Consider the following 16,423-nt stretch of genomic DNA (forward strand, 5'->3'; position numbering starts at 1 on the left):
AAATAACATTTATATCGTGCTTTTCTCCTGGCGGACTCAAAGCGCCAGAGCTGCAGCCACTAGGACGCGCCCTATAGGCAGTAGCAGTGTTAGAGAGACTTGCCTAAGGTCTCCTACTGAATAGGTGCTGGCTTACTGAACAGGCAGAGCCAAGATTCGAACCCTGGTCTCCTGTGTCAGAGGCAGAGCCCATAAAGGGACTCCGAGCAGTGCCTGTGGGTATGCCTTTAAGCATACCCACAACTAATTAATTACATCCTCACACCTACCAACATGATGTTTGTAATTATATCCCCCTGTGTTCCTTATATTTCATTGCATTGTGCTGAATCGAGCTGCCGACTTTGGAGAAAAGTCGTCCTGTGTAATACAAGTAACTTTGGAAAGATGCATATTATTTTGAAGCTCTCTTTCTCCTCTTTCCAATAATAGATAAACTGCCACCCTACGCCTTTTAGTTTTCGCTATTTTCGCGATCGAATTTGCTGTGGCCGCAATTTTGATCGCGAAAATATTGAAAACTAAAAGGCATGGGGCGACCATTTATATATCATTGGAAAGAGGAGAAAGAGAGCTTTAAAATGATATGCAGCTTTCCATAGTTACTGCACTACTGTTACTGCACATGTGCTGATGGGGCCCCTTTGACTCTGAATGGGGCCCCAAGCGACTGCTTTTGTTGCCTGGTCAGTAATCCGGCCCTGGCTGAAATGTTGCCCATTGCGTTTATTTTGTGGTGTCTGGGGTAACTGTTGCTGCATTTATTATTTAATGGTCATAGTTGGCTGTGTTTGCTGCTTTGGGGTTATGGCATACTATTAAATAGCATCACACAGTTTCTGCACACCTATGATGTGAATCCACGTTTGACCACATCACAGCGTAAACACTGATTTCTTATGCCTCGCTGTTGCATCATTACGTTAGCTCCGCCCATAGAATGTCATGGCCACGCCCATTTTTCGCGCGCGCTGCAGACACCATTTTTCCTCCTATTTTTCGTGCGCCGCAGCCGAAAAAAAACCAAACACTGCAGGGGCGATCAGACCCCACCAATAGAGAGCTCTGTTGGTGGGGACAAAAGGGGGGGGGGGGATCATTTGTGTGCTGTATTGTGCTTGGCCTTAAAGCTGCAGTGGCCAATTTTGAACAAAATTGCCTGGTCACTAGGGGGGTTTAAGCCCACGGTCCTCAAGAGGTTAAAGGGAACCTAAACTGAGAAGGAGGACGCAGGGACACAGGTTTTATTGTACAGGATGGAACCACTGCAGGGCAGAGCTGGCTGATGGGCACCCTAATTTTATTGATGAGGGTAGAAAATATCACCTCGGAGAAAACTGAATAGTGCCTATAGTAATACAAAAAAAATCAGCTGGCTTCGACAAAATGGCGCGTAGTCATTTGTCCTAAGAAACTCCAGACAGCAGAATATACAGGCAGAGCTCCTTCCCGCGGAACCCGGAAGCAAAGAGCTGACAGTTACCAATCACTAGAACGGAGGGGGCTGCCTGGAACGCTTCGCTGCCGTGGGGAATCACATGATCTAGTCACATGACCTAGTCACATGACCAAGACGTCCCTTCCGGCTGCGGTGTGTCAGTGTGGAGTATGGACGTGTATTCCCGGTGTCTGCGGGCTGTGGTGGCGCTCGGGCTGCTGTTGCTGTCGGGCAGGCGTGGAGCGCTAGGTGAGAGGGACACCCTGGTGTTATGTATGGGGCTGGTGGGATGCAGTGTCACTTACAGCCACAGCAATGAGGAGTCTCTCTGCAGAGTCTGCACTCTAATGACAGCATATGACGATTGATTCAGTTTTGTTACTGTTCATTATATACTGCTTTTTTTTTTTTTTAAGTTTAACAAGTGCTTGTTTTCGAAAATCAAAGTGACTTGTGCATTATTATAATTATTATTGTCATTATTATTATTAGCACGGTGGCACAGTGGTTAGTATGCTCGCCTTGCAGCGCTGGGTCCCCGGTTCAAATCCCAGCCAGGTCAACATCTGCAAGGAGTTTGTGTGTTCTGCCCGTGTCTGCTTGGGTTTCCTCTGGGCACTCCGGTTTCCTCTCAGATCCCCAAAACAGCCACATAAGTTAATTGGCTTCCCCCTAAATTGACACATAGACTACAATAAATACACTACACGAAACATACATAGACATACGACTATGGTAGGGATTAGATTGTGGGCTCCTCTGAGGGAGAGTTATGTGACCAGACTAAATTCTCTGTCAAGCGATGCGTAAGATGATGGCGTTATATAAATACTAAATAATATTTGTTATGTGAATTGTGTATGAATGCATATGCTAATCACTTTTGCAGCACTTCACAGAGTGCATGATATAACTGACAGAAATAGGATTCCTTCTATCAGCCATGCTGGATTTCTGCCCTTTCCTCACCAAGTGCAACGTACAGCACATCAGGGATCAGGATTCTGCTGGGGTCACTTTGGGTGAGAAACCTTTTTAAATAACAATATAAATGTAGCAAGAGGGCTATGGAGGCTGCCATATTTATTTGCTCTTAAGCAATACTAGTTGCCGGGCTATCCTGCTGATCCTCTGCCTCTAATACTTTTCGCAATAGACCCTAAACAAGCATGCAGCAGATCAGGTGTTTCTGACATTACTGTCAGATCTGACAAGATTAGCTACATGCTTTTTCTGGTGTGATTCAGACACTAATGAAGCCAAATAGATCAGCAAGACTGCCAGGCAACTGGTATTGCACAAAAGGAAATAAATATGTAGTCCTTCACTTCAGTTGTTCTTTAAAGGAAACCTAAACTAAACGAGGATGCACGCATGCGCAGTGGCCATCGACTGGCTCAGTTGGCAAAATCGAAACTGAGATGTGGCAGGGGACCAGAGGATTGTTGAGTACCGGCGCGGGCACAGGGCGACTGACAGCTGTCCACTGACGTCCAGCTGACGGCTGTCCACTGACGTCCAGCTGACGGCTGTCCACTGACGTCCAGCTGACGGCTGTCCACTGACGTCCAGCTGACGGCTGTCCACTGACGTCCAGCTGACGGCTGTCCACTGACGTCCAGCTGACGGCTGTCCACTGACGTCCAGCTGACGGCTGTCCACTGACGTCCAGCTGACGGCTGTCCACTGACGTCCAGCTGACGGCTGTCCACTGACGTCCAGCTGACGGCTGTCCACTGACGTCCAGCTGTATTTGAGGTTGGCACAGGAAAACAGTTTGACAACTCTGGTCATATAGAAATCAACAGTTAACGAACCCCCCCCCCCCCGAAAAAAAAAGCGATAAAACAAAACCTTGTGCATTGTAAACTATGATATAGTCCATACAGTGTGCCTAAACCAGGGCGCCAAATGAATCTGTAACTATATATTCAATGTAATGACTTCTGTGAAAGTTTAAACAAACATAAACGCATCATTTCTTCCATAGGTAATTATGAAGCTGTTCAGTTGGAAGATGACAACCTGACAGGAGTCCTGCAAATGGCAGATGATACCCCTGTGCCAATGAACAAGGAGCCTGTCCCTGTTACTGAGAGTGTTCAGTACAAGACTGCTGAGATTGCAGATGCCATGCAGAGCTCAGACATACAGACTGATCCAGCCGTGCTGCTCTCTATGGTACCAAAAGCTTATAAGGGCATAGTGGCCATGGAGGAGTCAGATGGAGTATGCCAGGCAGAGGAAGATGGAGAATGTGGCACCAGCGACTCTCTGGACAGCACATCCAATGTTCCAACTGACACTGATGTTTCCAATGCAGAACCGCAGAAGACCGAGGAATCCAACGCCACTGACAGCAGCAAACCTTTGAAAGTGAACTGTGAGGAGCGCAACATCACAGAGATGGAGAATTTCACTCTGCACATTCTCAATGCTTCTCAGGTACGATGTGGCTGTATGTCATTTAAAGAGGAACTCCAGTGAAAATAATGTAATAAAAAAAGTGCTTCATTTTTACAATAATTATGTATAAATGGTTTAGTCAGTGTTTGCCCATTGTGAAATCTTTGATATCCTTGATTTACATTCTGACATTTATTACATGGTGACATTTTTACTGTTGGCAGGTGATGTAGATGCTGCTTGCTTTTTTGGAAGTTGGAAACAGCTGTAAACAGCTATTTCTCACAATGCAGCAAGGTTCACAGGCAGGAAACTGCCCGGAGTGCGTACTCAAAATTTCTTGTGGGAGGGGTTTCACCACAATATCAGCCATACAGCGCCCCCTGATGGTCTGTTTGTGAAAAGGAATAGATTTCTCATGTAATAGGGGGTATCAGCTACTGATTGTGATAAAGTTCAATTCTTGGTCGGAGTTTCTCTTTAACCATTTCAGCCCGCGGGTATTTTTCACCTTATGGACGAGACAAATTTTCCCCTTTCAGCACTCCTCCCTTTCATTCCCCAATAACTTTATCACTACTTATAACAAAGAAATGATCTATACCTTGTTTTTCTGCCACTAATTAGGCTTTATTTGGGTGGTACATTATGTTAAGCATTATTTTATTCAAAATGCATTTTAACGGGAATAATTAAGAAAAAAAATGGAAAAAAAATAATTTCTCAGTTTCCGGCCATTATAGGTTTAAAATACCACATGCTACCGTAATTAAAACCTATGTATTTTATGTGCCCATTTGTCCCGGTTATTGCAACGCTAAAATTATATCCCTAGTACAATGTATGGTGACAATATTTGATTTAAAAATAAAGTACATTTTTTTCAGTTTTACATCCGTCGTTAATTTCTAGCCCATACATTTATAATATTGCCCTCTTGACATACATATTATTATTATTAATTTTTTTTTTGTGTGCAAAATACTATGTAGTTTACAAGTACGCTGCATAGGAAACAATGTGTTGCTACATTGTTACTAGGGAAGTGACGCAGGCTTCAATGGAAGCCTGCATCACGGGTGGGCTGCGGGAAGATTAATGAATGGGAACAAAATTCCCATTCATACATCTAACGATCGGGCGGCAGGAGGAAGCGTTGTATCTCTATTTAAGAATTAACACTGTTTTTGAACAAAAAACAGTGTTTATTCTCGGCGCACATGTACGGATTGGCACAGGGGACTGTTGTCCCCTGCAGACATGCAGACAATACCCCCCCCCCCCATTGCTACTAGCAACATCGCGATCACAGGCGTCTTGGCGGCTGATCGACCATCCTATACGATTATTATCGGAATCAGATGGAAATCTGTGCCGCCAAGTGCAGGCCCGAACAAATTTCAGCCCAACATTGGTCGCATTAGTCGATCGTACATGCTGCAAGGCTGACTTGTTAGATTGGGTGCACAACGATAACTGCAAGCAAAATTGGGAAGAGCAACGAAACCCCCGACGCTGTCGTGTCACCTTCCACCCCCCTTGCCCAGTGCATTATAATTACCTGTCCTTGTCTGCCGTTTGTTCCGAGCTCGTCCTCCGTCCATACATGCTCCCCACGTGGTTGCTGGAGTAACGTGGGCGCGCGTGTGACGTCACACCACTGGCAGTCATGCAGCGGACACGGACAGGTAATGTATAGTGCACTAGGCACCGGGGGGCTTACTGCGGTGTGTACATCAGGGGGACATGGATCGTTTTCAGCATGATTTTGTTTGGGAATTGGCCTGCGGCGAACGGGCAGCCGACAGATCTCTCTCTAACCAGATTCCATTAGAGAGAGATTTGTCTCTTGATCGAATCTGCCCATCATTGCTAGATGTATGCAGGGCTGTGGAGTCGGAGAAAAATTTGGGCAGTCGGAGTCTGTGAGTTCATAAACTGAGGAGTTTGAGTCGGATGATTTTGTACAAAATCCACAGCCCTGGTAAGTATTAGACTAAGGAGTCGGAGCCATTTTGTGTAGTCGGAGTTGGAGTCGGTGGTTTCATAAACTGTGGAGTTGGAGTCGGAAGAGTTTTGTACTGACTCCACAGCCCTGGATGTATGGCTGCCTTTAGACCCCTATCTAATTTTACTTTTTTATCTATCTTTTAAGTGTTCTCCACATAATTTGTTTTTCTCACTTGTGTAGGATAAACCAGTAGTCTAATGACCAAAGAGAGGGCGTAGCCTAAAGTTGCCAGGGGCAGCAAATATAGCCTGCCATAACTCCAGTGCTCTTCAGTGCCCTCGTATTTTGCTGCAGCTTTCTGGTGGCCCCTCCCCTTCCTCTTAGCACTGCCAGTGTTACAGTACTTCCCCATACTGACCTCATTTCACTAAGCAGTTTAGACTACTCTACTGATGGTTTTTAGTCTACAGATGGTTTGGTCAGTTGCATCAAAGGGGAATTCACTATTACCAAATGTTTTAGACCAGGTAAAGCATCCCCTGCAATGATCAAAATATGCAATTCACAAACTAGTAGCTATGACTGACATCCTTCTCCTTTGATGAGCTCTCCTCTGCATAGAATTAAACTCATGCATAATTAATTCAAAAAGCTCCATCCTCACACCTAAAATACCTCACAGAATTACTTTACCTACAGAAATCAGCTGGTCTAATCTGTCAGAAAAAGTGGGCGTGGTTACTCCTTGTTTGCCTTTGTGGATTGTGTAATTACTGAATGTTAAACCAGGTCTAAACATTACACCAAACCATCAGTAGACTAAAAACCATCTGTAGACTAGTCTTAACTGCTTAGTGAATTGAGGCCAATGCCTCTGATATAGGGTGTCCCCTTACCACCCTTGTTATCATTGTATTAATAATGTATTCCACACTGATGCTCCCTCCTACACTGCATTTCCCTCACCCGTAGTGCAGAGTAGCACTTCCAAAGGGGTGTGCCAGGTTGTTACTTATGTGTCCATGCTCGCTTGCAGTCTTAATGTGCTCATACATGACCCGAATTTCAGCATCAATATCTGGCTGATTCAACCATAATGATTGAATCTGCCAGACATCAATGCCGCAACATTCTGTTGATTTCTAGTCGATAGGATCAATCGAGTATGCAGGCAAATCTCAGTTGGAGAGGCTCGATCATGTGCGCAGTGGTAACAGCATTCAATTTCTCGATGATTGGCTACACCCCTGGTCCCAGTTTCCCCCCAAGTGCCTGTGGTGAGTATTGCAGGCTCACCTGTCGCATAGGTAGGACTCCTGGGCTCCTCCTGTGTCCGGCAGTTTTTTGAATTGCCACTTCGAGTACCTCTGTGACACTGCCTCATGCAGTGATGTCACTACCTGCAGTGGTGTCACATGGTACACGTGGTGTAAATTCCAAAGAACGATGCACATCCTGGAGGAGGCCTGGAGTAGCGCACTTGCCACTGGGTGAAGGGGGGGGGGGCAGGTGGAGGCACTAGGACAATTTCCAATAGAACTCGTGCTAAAATCTATTGGTAGTCCGATGTCTGTGAGCAGGTAATAGATCCCACTCTGATCAGATTCGATCAGAGAGGGATCTATCTGATGGTCCATCTGGTGGCAGATCGAGATGTATGATGATGCAGCCGCATAACACGCACGCACATACTGTATATACTCGACTATAAGTCTAGAAATTTAGGTTTGACACGCTAAACAAAAGTATAGGGGTCGACTTATACATGAGTCAGGAGCAACACTGAGCACAGCAACTTACCCGGTGGTTGACACTTTCTTGATAAAGGAAACGCCAAGAAAACACAGGTCTTTAAAGTCCTGGCCACAACAATTAACAAGGAAAGGAGCAGGGGACAGATACTGGGCAGCAGGAAGGGAAGGAATAGTTGGGACACTTGGGGACCTGGAGGCATTATTGGCTGCACTTAAAGAGACACTGAAGCGGAAAAAAAAATGATGATATTATGATTTGTATGTGTAGTACAGCTAAGAAATAAAACATTAAGATCAGATACATCAGTCTAATTGTTTCCCGTACAGGAAGAGTTAAGAAACTCCAGTTGTTATCTCTATACAAAAAAGCCATTAAGCTCTACGACTTTCAAAGTCGTGGAGAGGGCTGCTTTCTGACTTTTATTATCTCAACTGTTAGTTAATTTTTTACTTTTCCTCTGCCAGAGGAGAGGTCATTAGTTCACAGACTGCTCTGAAAGAATCATTTTGAATGCTGTGTTGTGTAATCTGCACATAATATAGAATGATGCAATGTTAGAAAAAACACTATATACCTGAAAATAAAAATATGAGAATATTTTCTTTGCTGCTAATCTTCTAGTAATTATTCATAGTACACAACCAATTCATTATATCATATATTTTTTTCCGCTTCAGTGTCTCTTTAAGGGACAGGAGGGGGTTAATGGCTGCAATACTGTATGCAGTGCAGTCATTAACCCCTCCTGGGCCCCAAGGGCAGCTGTTAATTCTTCCTGGTCCCCAAATGCAGCCATTAACTTTGTTGGGTAGACTTATACTTAAGTTAATAAAAAAAAATTCTGCTTAAGAGGGTAAAATATTGGAGTTGACTTATACACAAGGTCAACTTTTATATTCGAGGATATATGGGTTAGTTTCATTCTGGTTGGTGCATAAGTGTAATTGTTCATGTATTTGTTTATTGTGCAGGACCTGATGGAGTTGCTGAATCCAAACGGCAGTGAATGTACGATGGTCTTATTCTACACCCCCTGGTGCCGCTTCTCTGCTGCTTTGGCCCCTCATTATAACGCCTTACCCAGAGCATTCCCCACTCTGCATTTTTTGGCACTGGATGCATCACAGCATAGCAGGTAAGATGTGCCTTTGTTGTGGATTTCTGTTTTCAGCTGACCTCTGCTGCAGAGCGCTTACAGTTTAGGTAGTCCCCTGCTGAAGTTAGGGACTGTAGGCTTGTTCTTGAATTGAATTTGCATACAAGTCAGAAGTGATACATTTATTTATATATGTTACGGCCAGAACCCGAAGTCTGGCCACTTCGGGGTTCTGGCCGGTCAAAATGCTAGAAATGTTAGAAATGAAAAGGATTCCCGGGTCCCGGCGACTAACACGCTGAAACCAGAGCAGGAGATGTGGGTACAGCCGGCGCCACCATAGGCCGTAATAGGAATTACGGCTATAGCAGTGCACAGTGAGTAACTTCAGCGTCTGAAGTTACTTTTAAAACATAATAATTCGGCTTCCAGCAATTACTGGTAGCCAAATTATTTCATTCCCCACCATCCATGGCGGGCTGGAGGGGGAATAGTATTTAACACGGCCGGGACTTGTGCGGCAGCAGGATCAGCCATATACCAGCTGAGTCCTGCGCCCAAGTCTCCAGCGCCGTTATCTCTTGTATGCCCCGGCGACGTTCAATGAATGAATTCACCCCTGCGGCAATGTAACAGATGAAGCCGCCGGCTTCGGCTCTGCCTCCTCCCTTGCCCCTCTCCTATGCAACTTTGGCAGCCGGGGGACACGCGTGTCCCCCAGGGTCGTTCGTAGCGGCAGGGAATCCTGCTGTTCATTACTGCAGAGTGGGTGCCACCAGAAGTAATGTCTGCAGCCTCCCCGCGCTGCTCCCTGCAGCTACGAATGATCCTGGGGGACACGCATGTCCCCCGGCCGCCAAAGCTGCTTAGGAGAGGGGCAGGGAGAGGAGGCAGAGCCGAAGAGTGAATTCATTCATTTAACGCCGCCTGGAGCCGGTAATCCTTTTCATTTCTAACATTGGCCGCAGGGACACGGCCACTTCGCATTTTGACTGGCCAGAACCCGAAGTGGCCAGACTTTGGGTTCTGGCCGTAACATATACAGTAGAATCTCGTTATAGTAAACCTTTGATAGTAAACCTCTGGATATAGTAAACTCGATCCTCGGGTCCAGGCAAATGTCAATATAAATATACAATGTATGACCAATTCTGATATAGTAAACTACTTTTCCTGGTCCCTCGGAGTTTACCATAAAGTCATTTTACTGTATTATAAATATGCCTGTGCCCTCTGCCCTCTATGCCCCATGTGCTTCCTCTACCTGATCTGTTCCTCTTCTGTGTGCCCCTTGCGATTTCTCTGCTCCCCTTGTGGTGCCTACTGTGCCCCATATTTGTATTCTGCCCCATGCGCTCTGCCTGCCCCTTCAGTGTCCCCCATGTGCTTCCTCCCCCCCCCCCCCCCCCCCCCATGCGCTGTGCCTGCCCTTTCAGTGTCTCCCATATGCTCCCCACCCCCCCTCATGTGCTTTCTCTACCTGCTTTGTGTGCTTCCTTTGGCCCAAATGTTTCCTCTTCCCCTAATTGTGTGCCCCATGAGCCTAATGTGTGTGAAAATCGATTGGATGATTGACCAAACCACCTACTGCATTGCTTTCTATCCGATTCAGTTGTCCTTTAAAGCGGACCTGAACTCAGAACTCCCTCTCTGCTCTAAAAGATGCGCAACAGCATAATAACCTTTAAAGAGAACCCGAGGTGGGATTCTGCCATCAATATTAGGACACAGAGGCCCATTCTGCATACAATGCTCAGCCTTTGTGTCCTTACAGAGTCCTCCCGTGCTCTGCTGTCCTCCAATATAAAAACCGCCAAGCTAGCCGGATGTTTACCTTTTTGTTGCCACTCAGCGCCGCTCCCCCCGCCTCCTGTATAGCGGGGCTCCCCCGCCTGCGTCCCTTCCCTCCCAACCTCTGTAAGCCGATTTGAAGGAAGCTTACGGAGGCGGGAAGGACACAGAGGCTGGTGATAGTATGCAGAATGTGCCTCCATGTCCTAATATTGATGGCAGAAACCCACCTCGGGTTCTCTTTAAGCAAAAATATTTTTTTGTTACAGCTGCCGTAAATCCTAAAATAAATCTGTACTGTTTCTATTTCCTGTTCATGGAAGCAGACATATTGTTAACAGCCTGTGCTTTAAATGAGCTTATCTGCCATGAGTCATGTGACATAGGTAAGAGATCAAATTACAACTTGTGATTTGACACAAATGAGGGGGAATTAAACAGGCTAAATGCTCTAAATACATACAGGGTGCATGTATCTCTGTTTTCCTTCTGTTCTCTGCAAGAGTTCAGGTCCACTTTAAACGTTTCTGGCTGCTGCAGCAGAGTTTAGTTGGCAGGAGATTTAAATCGACCAATGTATGCTTCTAAAGCGATAGAGTAGATTATAAGTTGAATTACTAGAAGTAAAACCCTGTTTTGAAATACTTCAATTTAATCCTCATTGTTTTGTTCAGAGTCTTCAGTTTTCTCACGTGACTTCTAACCTGCCCTCTCCCTTATAGTTTGTCCACTCGGTTCGGTACAGTTGCTGTTCCCAATATCCTCCTGTTTCAAGGTGCAAAGCCAATGGCCAGATTCAATCACACAGAGCGAACCCTGGATTCCTTCAAATCCTTCATATTCAACCAGTCAGGTACCGTATTACCGACTTCTATTTGTTGTTTTTTTCCTTGTGGGTTATTTGCAGATGTGTGCTTGGATTTGTGGCAGTTTACATTCAGTAATGCAAATATTTAAAGAGGATCTGTACTGTTCGATTTGTACAATAAAAAACATACCAATCGAGTCACTATCCTAACACAGAGGCACTTGGCTCAGACTCAGACCTGCATTGTATATGCTCCACCCATTGCAGCACGGTGACATAGTGGTTAGCGCTCTTGCCTTGCAACGATTGGTCCCTGGTTCAAATCCCAGCCAAGACATCTGCAAGGAGTTTGTGTGTTCTCCCTGTGTTTGCGTGGGTTTCTTCCGGACGCCCCGGGTTCCTCCCACATCCCAAAAACATACAGATAAATTAATTGGCTTCCCCAAAATTGGCCCTAGACTACGATACATACATTACACAATACATACATAAACAACCCATTCCCAAGCGGACACCCTATCAACAGCGCTTGATTAAAGAGTAACTGTCAGGCTGCAGAAGCTAATTTAAACCTCTATTCTCCTGTGTTAAACAGTTTAGAAGGAAGCCATAAAGCAATTAGTGAAGATAAAAATCTCAGTTACCTTTGATGTGTGCTTATCAGAAAGGCTGTTATAGAACCATAAGGACGCAAGCCGCACACTAAACTGCAAAGCATTCTGGGGCCCTCCCCTCGGCTGCTAATGAGACGGTACAGGAGCTTCTAATCAGTCCAACTCGTAGCACTGATAAATATCCGGGCAGAGTACACTGCAGGAGTCAGCTATTGTTCCTAGCCACATGGCTCATTAATATTCACTGCACACTGTGTTGTTCAAGTAGGAGCTTATCTGTGATCAGGAAGCAGGCAGGACATGACGACACATTTGACAGAAAAACATGGAGCCTGCCATGAGCTGTCAGGAGCTGTCAGGAGCATCTATCTCTGCATATACTATATACAAATTCTGTGAAATCCAAACGTGGACAGTGAAATGCATATGTAATGTAAGTACAGCCAATCTTTAGCTACTGATATATGTGTTTATTTTCTCTGAGACCTTATACCTAACAGCTCCTCTTTAATCACTTCTTAACCCTCTGGGCGATACAATTATATCGCCCAGGAGGTGGCGCAGCACTATTTTTTTAAATTTTTTATTTTTTAAATCATGTAGCGAGCCCAGGGCTCGCTACATGAAAGCCGCAGCGCAGTAGCATCCCACCACCCACTCCGATCGCCTTCGGCGATCAGAGTAAGCAGGAAATCCCGTTCAGAACGGGATTTCCTGCTGGGCTTCCCCGGTCGCCATGGCGACGGGGCGGGATGACGTCATGGGGCTGCACGGCGAGCGGCTGCGGATCGGCGGCGAGCGGAAGTTACACGCAGCTAGCAAAGTGCTAGCTGCGTGTAACAAAAAAAAAATTATGCAAATCAGCCCACCAGGGCATGAGAAATCCTCCTGCGCGATATACCCCGAGCTCAGCTCGGGATTATCGCTCAGGAGGTTAACTGCGGCGAGATGTGTTATATCGAAACATTGGAGAGACTCTCTTCCACCAAATATTATTGAATTACACTATAGAGTAAAATACATATACAAATTAGAACATTTGACTGAGCTGTTTTACAAGATAAAGTACATATTTTTGCTCAGGTATGGGGGAATGTTTCTTTGTAACTTCTGGGTTCATGAAGCTAATTTTTGATTTTCTCAAGCTTTGCTGGCTGGCAAACTCTTCTTCTCTTACCTCTTCTTTTTATTCTTTCTTCCCTTTTCTTTTTTCTTCTGGGGAATCTATCCCCTCCTTTCTGAACTGCCCGGCCTATATGGACCCCAGGTCACTCTTATTTTTTTATCCTTTTATTAGTTACCCTTTTGGGCTTGGTCAATTGCTCCTGGTGGCTCATATAGGGTGTCTTGGTCTATTTTCCTATGATATTTGTTCTATACTGTATATTACAGTCTTATGCATCAGTCAACTATATGGTCTACATTTCTTGTTTATGCCTTATTGTTTGACATGTGTGCCTTCAACTATTTGCCATGTTAGAGACTGTAATTGGCTTGTATATTTTTGAACAATAAAAAAATAAAAATTTTAAATGCCCCCCCCCCCCCCCTCAAAAAACATACATAAACATATGACTATGGTAGGGATTAGATTGTGAGCTACTCCGAGGGACAGTTAGTGACGACTATATATACTATGTACTCTGTCAAGCGCTGCGGAAGATGTTGGAGCTATATAAATGCTTAATAATAAAATAGCAGTAATATACCCTCATGACATACATATTAAAAAAGCTGAGTTCCTAAGGCAGCTATTTATGTGATGAGTGATACAATCTGTAATGCAAGTTTGTTTCCTTTTGCAGGAATTGAAGGTAAGCCAGATGTGAATGTTACAGAAGCAGACTGCGACGGACCATTGCCCTGCACGCCGCAGACAGGAATCGACTGGCTGCTGGTGTTCTCTGTTCTCTATGTGACGGCCTTTGTCATCTATGCCACCATGCAGACTGACCGAATCCGCTGGTTTATCCCGGGACAGGAACACGAACACCAGGAGTGACCCTATTAGAGAGTCCAGGACTTGGCTGAACTCTGCAGTGCTGGCCTCAGCATGCGTCTGATTCCTTCCCATCCATTAGCTACGTGCTGGCTGGTGGCTCACAGCACTTTCACATGGCTCAACAGACTGTTAATAAATTATTTGCCTTTTCACTTATTCCTTTCCTGGATGCCGATACGGATTTCTTTAATTTATTATGCCTTATCTCTTATGGAGATATTATATGGCCAAGGAAGAAAATATGGACTTTTTAACAATTCATTATTTTTGAATAAAAATATGATTGATAAATTATAAACAAAACATGCAAGATTTGCATGATTAATTCACACCCAAAACTGTATATGAGAATTGCTACTGCTTTTAAGACTGTCAGGAAGAAATCTGCCAGTGTCTGGAGAAAGTCCCACCTCTTTGACCATTCAAACCTTCCTGTTACTATTCAGTATGATGGACAGCTTTGCTGTCCAATAGAGAAGCTCAGGAGCTCACTGTAAACCCACCTATATTTAAATTGGAACTAAACTCAGAATTTTCTCTATACTGGATGAACTCGATGGATGTATGTTTTTTTTTTTAACCAAAATAACTATGTAACTCAACAATATCAGCCACAGCATGATAAACTTTTATGGATAAAAACATTATTGATTACAATCTATGGAAATCTTAAAAACAAACCTGAAGTTTATTTTGTCCTGCCAAAGAGGTGTTCCTGCAGTCTATTCACAGCTACTGATAAGAACTAATTAGACACTTTGATCTGGGTGAACTGAACATAGAAACATAGCAGTGGATTTCTTCAGCAACCATATGTGAAATAAAGACTTTTCATTGTGTGCTGTGCAAGTGTTCAGGTCCGCATTAAATCTGCTCCACTGCGTGTTGATCAAATTCAGGTTCCTGCATTCAGAAATCGGAATTATGCCGAACACTGCCCTTCGGCACCAAAGCAAGTTGAGAGGGTCATGGGGAGGTCACTCACTCTGCACTTCACGAGGCTCTGCTGCTTCCGCTTTCCGGCATGGAAGGAGAAAGCGTGAAAGATGTGAAGCGCAGCGTGGACCACAACCCCGCGACCCTCTCCACTAGCTCTGGCGTTGAAGTGCAGTGTACGGCAGAGTTCTAGTTTCCGAATGAAGAAACAACATGGAGGGTTCGATCCAGTTCACTTATTATCGTACCTTTTCTCTTAGGTGATATTTTAACCTTATAAATAAAATGCCTTTTAAGCCACCAGCAAGGAAGAAATGACTGAGAACTTTGACAGTACTTTTTCACTTTTTTGGTCTGTTTTTTTTAATTGCAAAGTGCAAAAGTTAATTTATTAATAAGACTAGTAGACCTAAGGCCATTTAAAAACAGGCTCTAGGTCTCTGTCCTGCCGCATGGCAGTGCGCATGTGCTGCACCCCAGCCTGGCTCCCTGTCCCAACGGCGGTCTGTCCGGCACATGTGCAGTAGCGTACGTAGGGACAGTTAGGTTTTATTGTATCGGATGGAAAATTATTTCCTAGGATAAAACTTGGAAGAAAAAGTTGATTGGATCAGGCCCATTGGGTTTTACCATACACTCAGCTTATTACCCAAGTTGACTTCAGGAACACTTTAAGAATGCGCTGGTTTTCTTTATCTCTACGAGGCACCATTTCTATGAATCTCCTCAGCATGGTTCAATGAAAACAAAGTTGAATTAAAATCTGTTTAAAGTAATTGGGATTCAAAAAAAAAAAAAAAAAAGGCAGATACTTGAGGAGAGGAAAGCCCCCCCCCCCCCCCCCCCCCCGGTGCAGCGCTAGCTTCACCATTTGAATCCTCCGACACGGGAACTTCGGAAGTCTTTGGGAGCGAGTCGTCCTGAAGATAGGCAGATCCATAGACACACTTCTGAAGCCTCCCTTCGGCGGCAGAGATGGCAGTATTTGACCAAATTGGTCGAATACTGCTACTGGTAGCCATATTCGAATGGGGACAGTAAGAGGAGCAGGAAGACTCTACAGGACCCAGAGCCTTCCCGCTCCTTAGGTATCAGTTTTTTTTGTTTTTTTGAACAGGCTCCCAAGCCCTTGGGGACTCTCAATTCTTGATAACATTTTAATGTTGGTATCTGTTCTGTTTGCGATGGATCCTGGGTGGGTGCGTGGTGACAGGCAGAGGTGGTGCAAGGTCAGTGGCCGCAGAGCATTGTATTGTGACGAACATAATTCCCATTTACCGATCTAAGTTCCCTGCAGAAAAAACAACGCTTTCTAATCAGAGAGCGCGGTATTTCTGCAAAAAAAAATAAAAAAATTACAGCCTCCTTTATAGTTCCTGGTAGCGTGATCGTACGCTCCAGGATTTTTTTGACTGTGGCCATCTTGTGGGCAAATAGTAAACTACACCCACATACATTTTTTACATTACAATACATTATTTTACATTTAAAATTGTTTCCCTCCCACATCAAAAATTACCCAAATACATTTTTTAATTAAAAAAAAAAAATTTACAATAATAAAAAACAACAACAAATAGTTACCTAAGGGTCTGAACTTTTTAAATATACATGTCAAGAGCGTAT

At 44.5% G+C, this 16,423-nt stretch overlaps 1 protein-coding gene across 1 annotated transcript; it reads left to right on the forward strand.

Annotated features, from left to right (window-relative positions):
• Positions 1-1,575: 1,575 nt before the first annotated feature.
• Positions 1,576-14,710, forward strand: TXNDC15 (thioredoxin domain containing 15). Its single transcript, XM_068277938.1, has 5 exons — positions 1,576-1,687; positions 3,429-3,883; positions 8,522-8,685; positions 11,160-11,290; positions 13,665-14,710. Exons 1-5 carry the CDS (start codon positions 1,609-1,611, stop codon positions 13,859-13,861), a joined length of 1,026 nt encoding a protein of 341 aa, XP_068134039.1. The 5' UTR covers positions 1,576-1,608; the 3' UTR covers positions 13,862-14,710.
• The last annotated feature ends 1,713 nt before the right edge of the window (positions 14,711-16,423 follow it).

This window comes from Hyperolius riggenbachi, chromosome 3, assembly GCF_040937935.1.
Source record: "Hyperolius riggenbachi isolate aHypRig1 chromosome 3, aHypRig1.pri, whole genome shotgun sequence".
In the NCBI taxonomy this organism is placed as follows: domain Eukaryota; kingdom Metazoa; phylum Chordata; class Amphibia; order Anura; family Hyperoliidae; genus Hyperolius; species Hyperolius riggenbachi.

Excerpts from the sequence above, each read along its gene's own strand:
- TXNDC15 (XM_068277938.1), top strand. The coding sequence starts at position 1,609 with ATGGACGTGTATTCCCGGTGTCTGCGGGCTGTGGTGGCGCTCGGGCTG. Across the intron at positions 3,884-8,521 it reads ACATTCTCAATGCTTCTCAG|GACCTGATGGAGTTGCTGAA; the intron begins GTACGATGTGGC and ends TTTATTGTGCAG. Across the intron at positions 8,686-11,159 it reads GATGCATCACAGCATAGCAG|TTTGTCCACTCGGTTCGGTA; the intron begins GTAAGATGTGCC and ends TCTCCCTTATAG.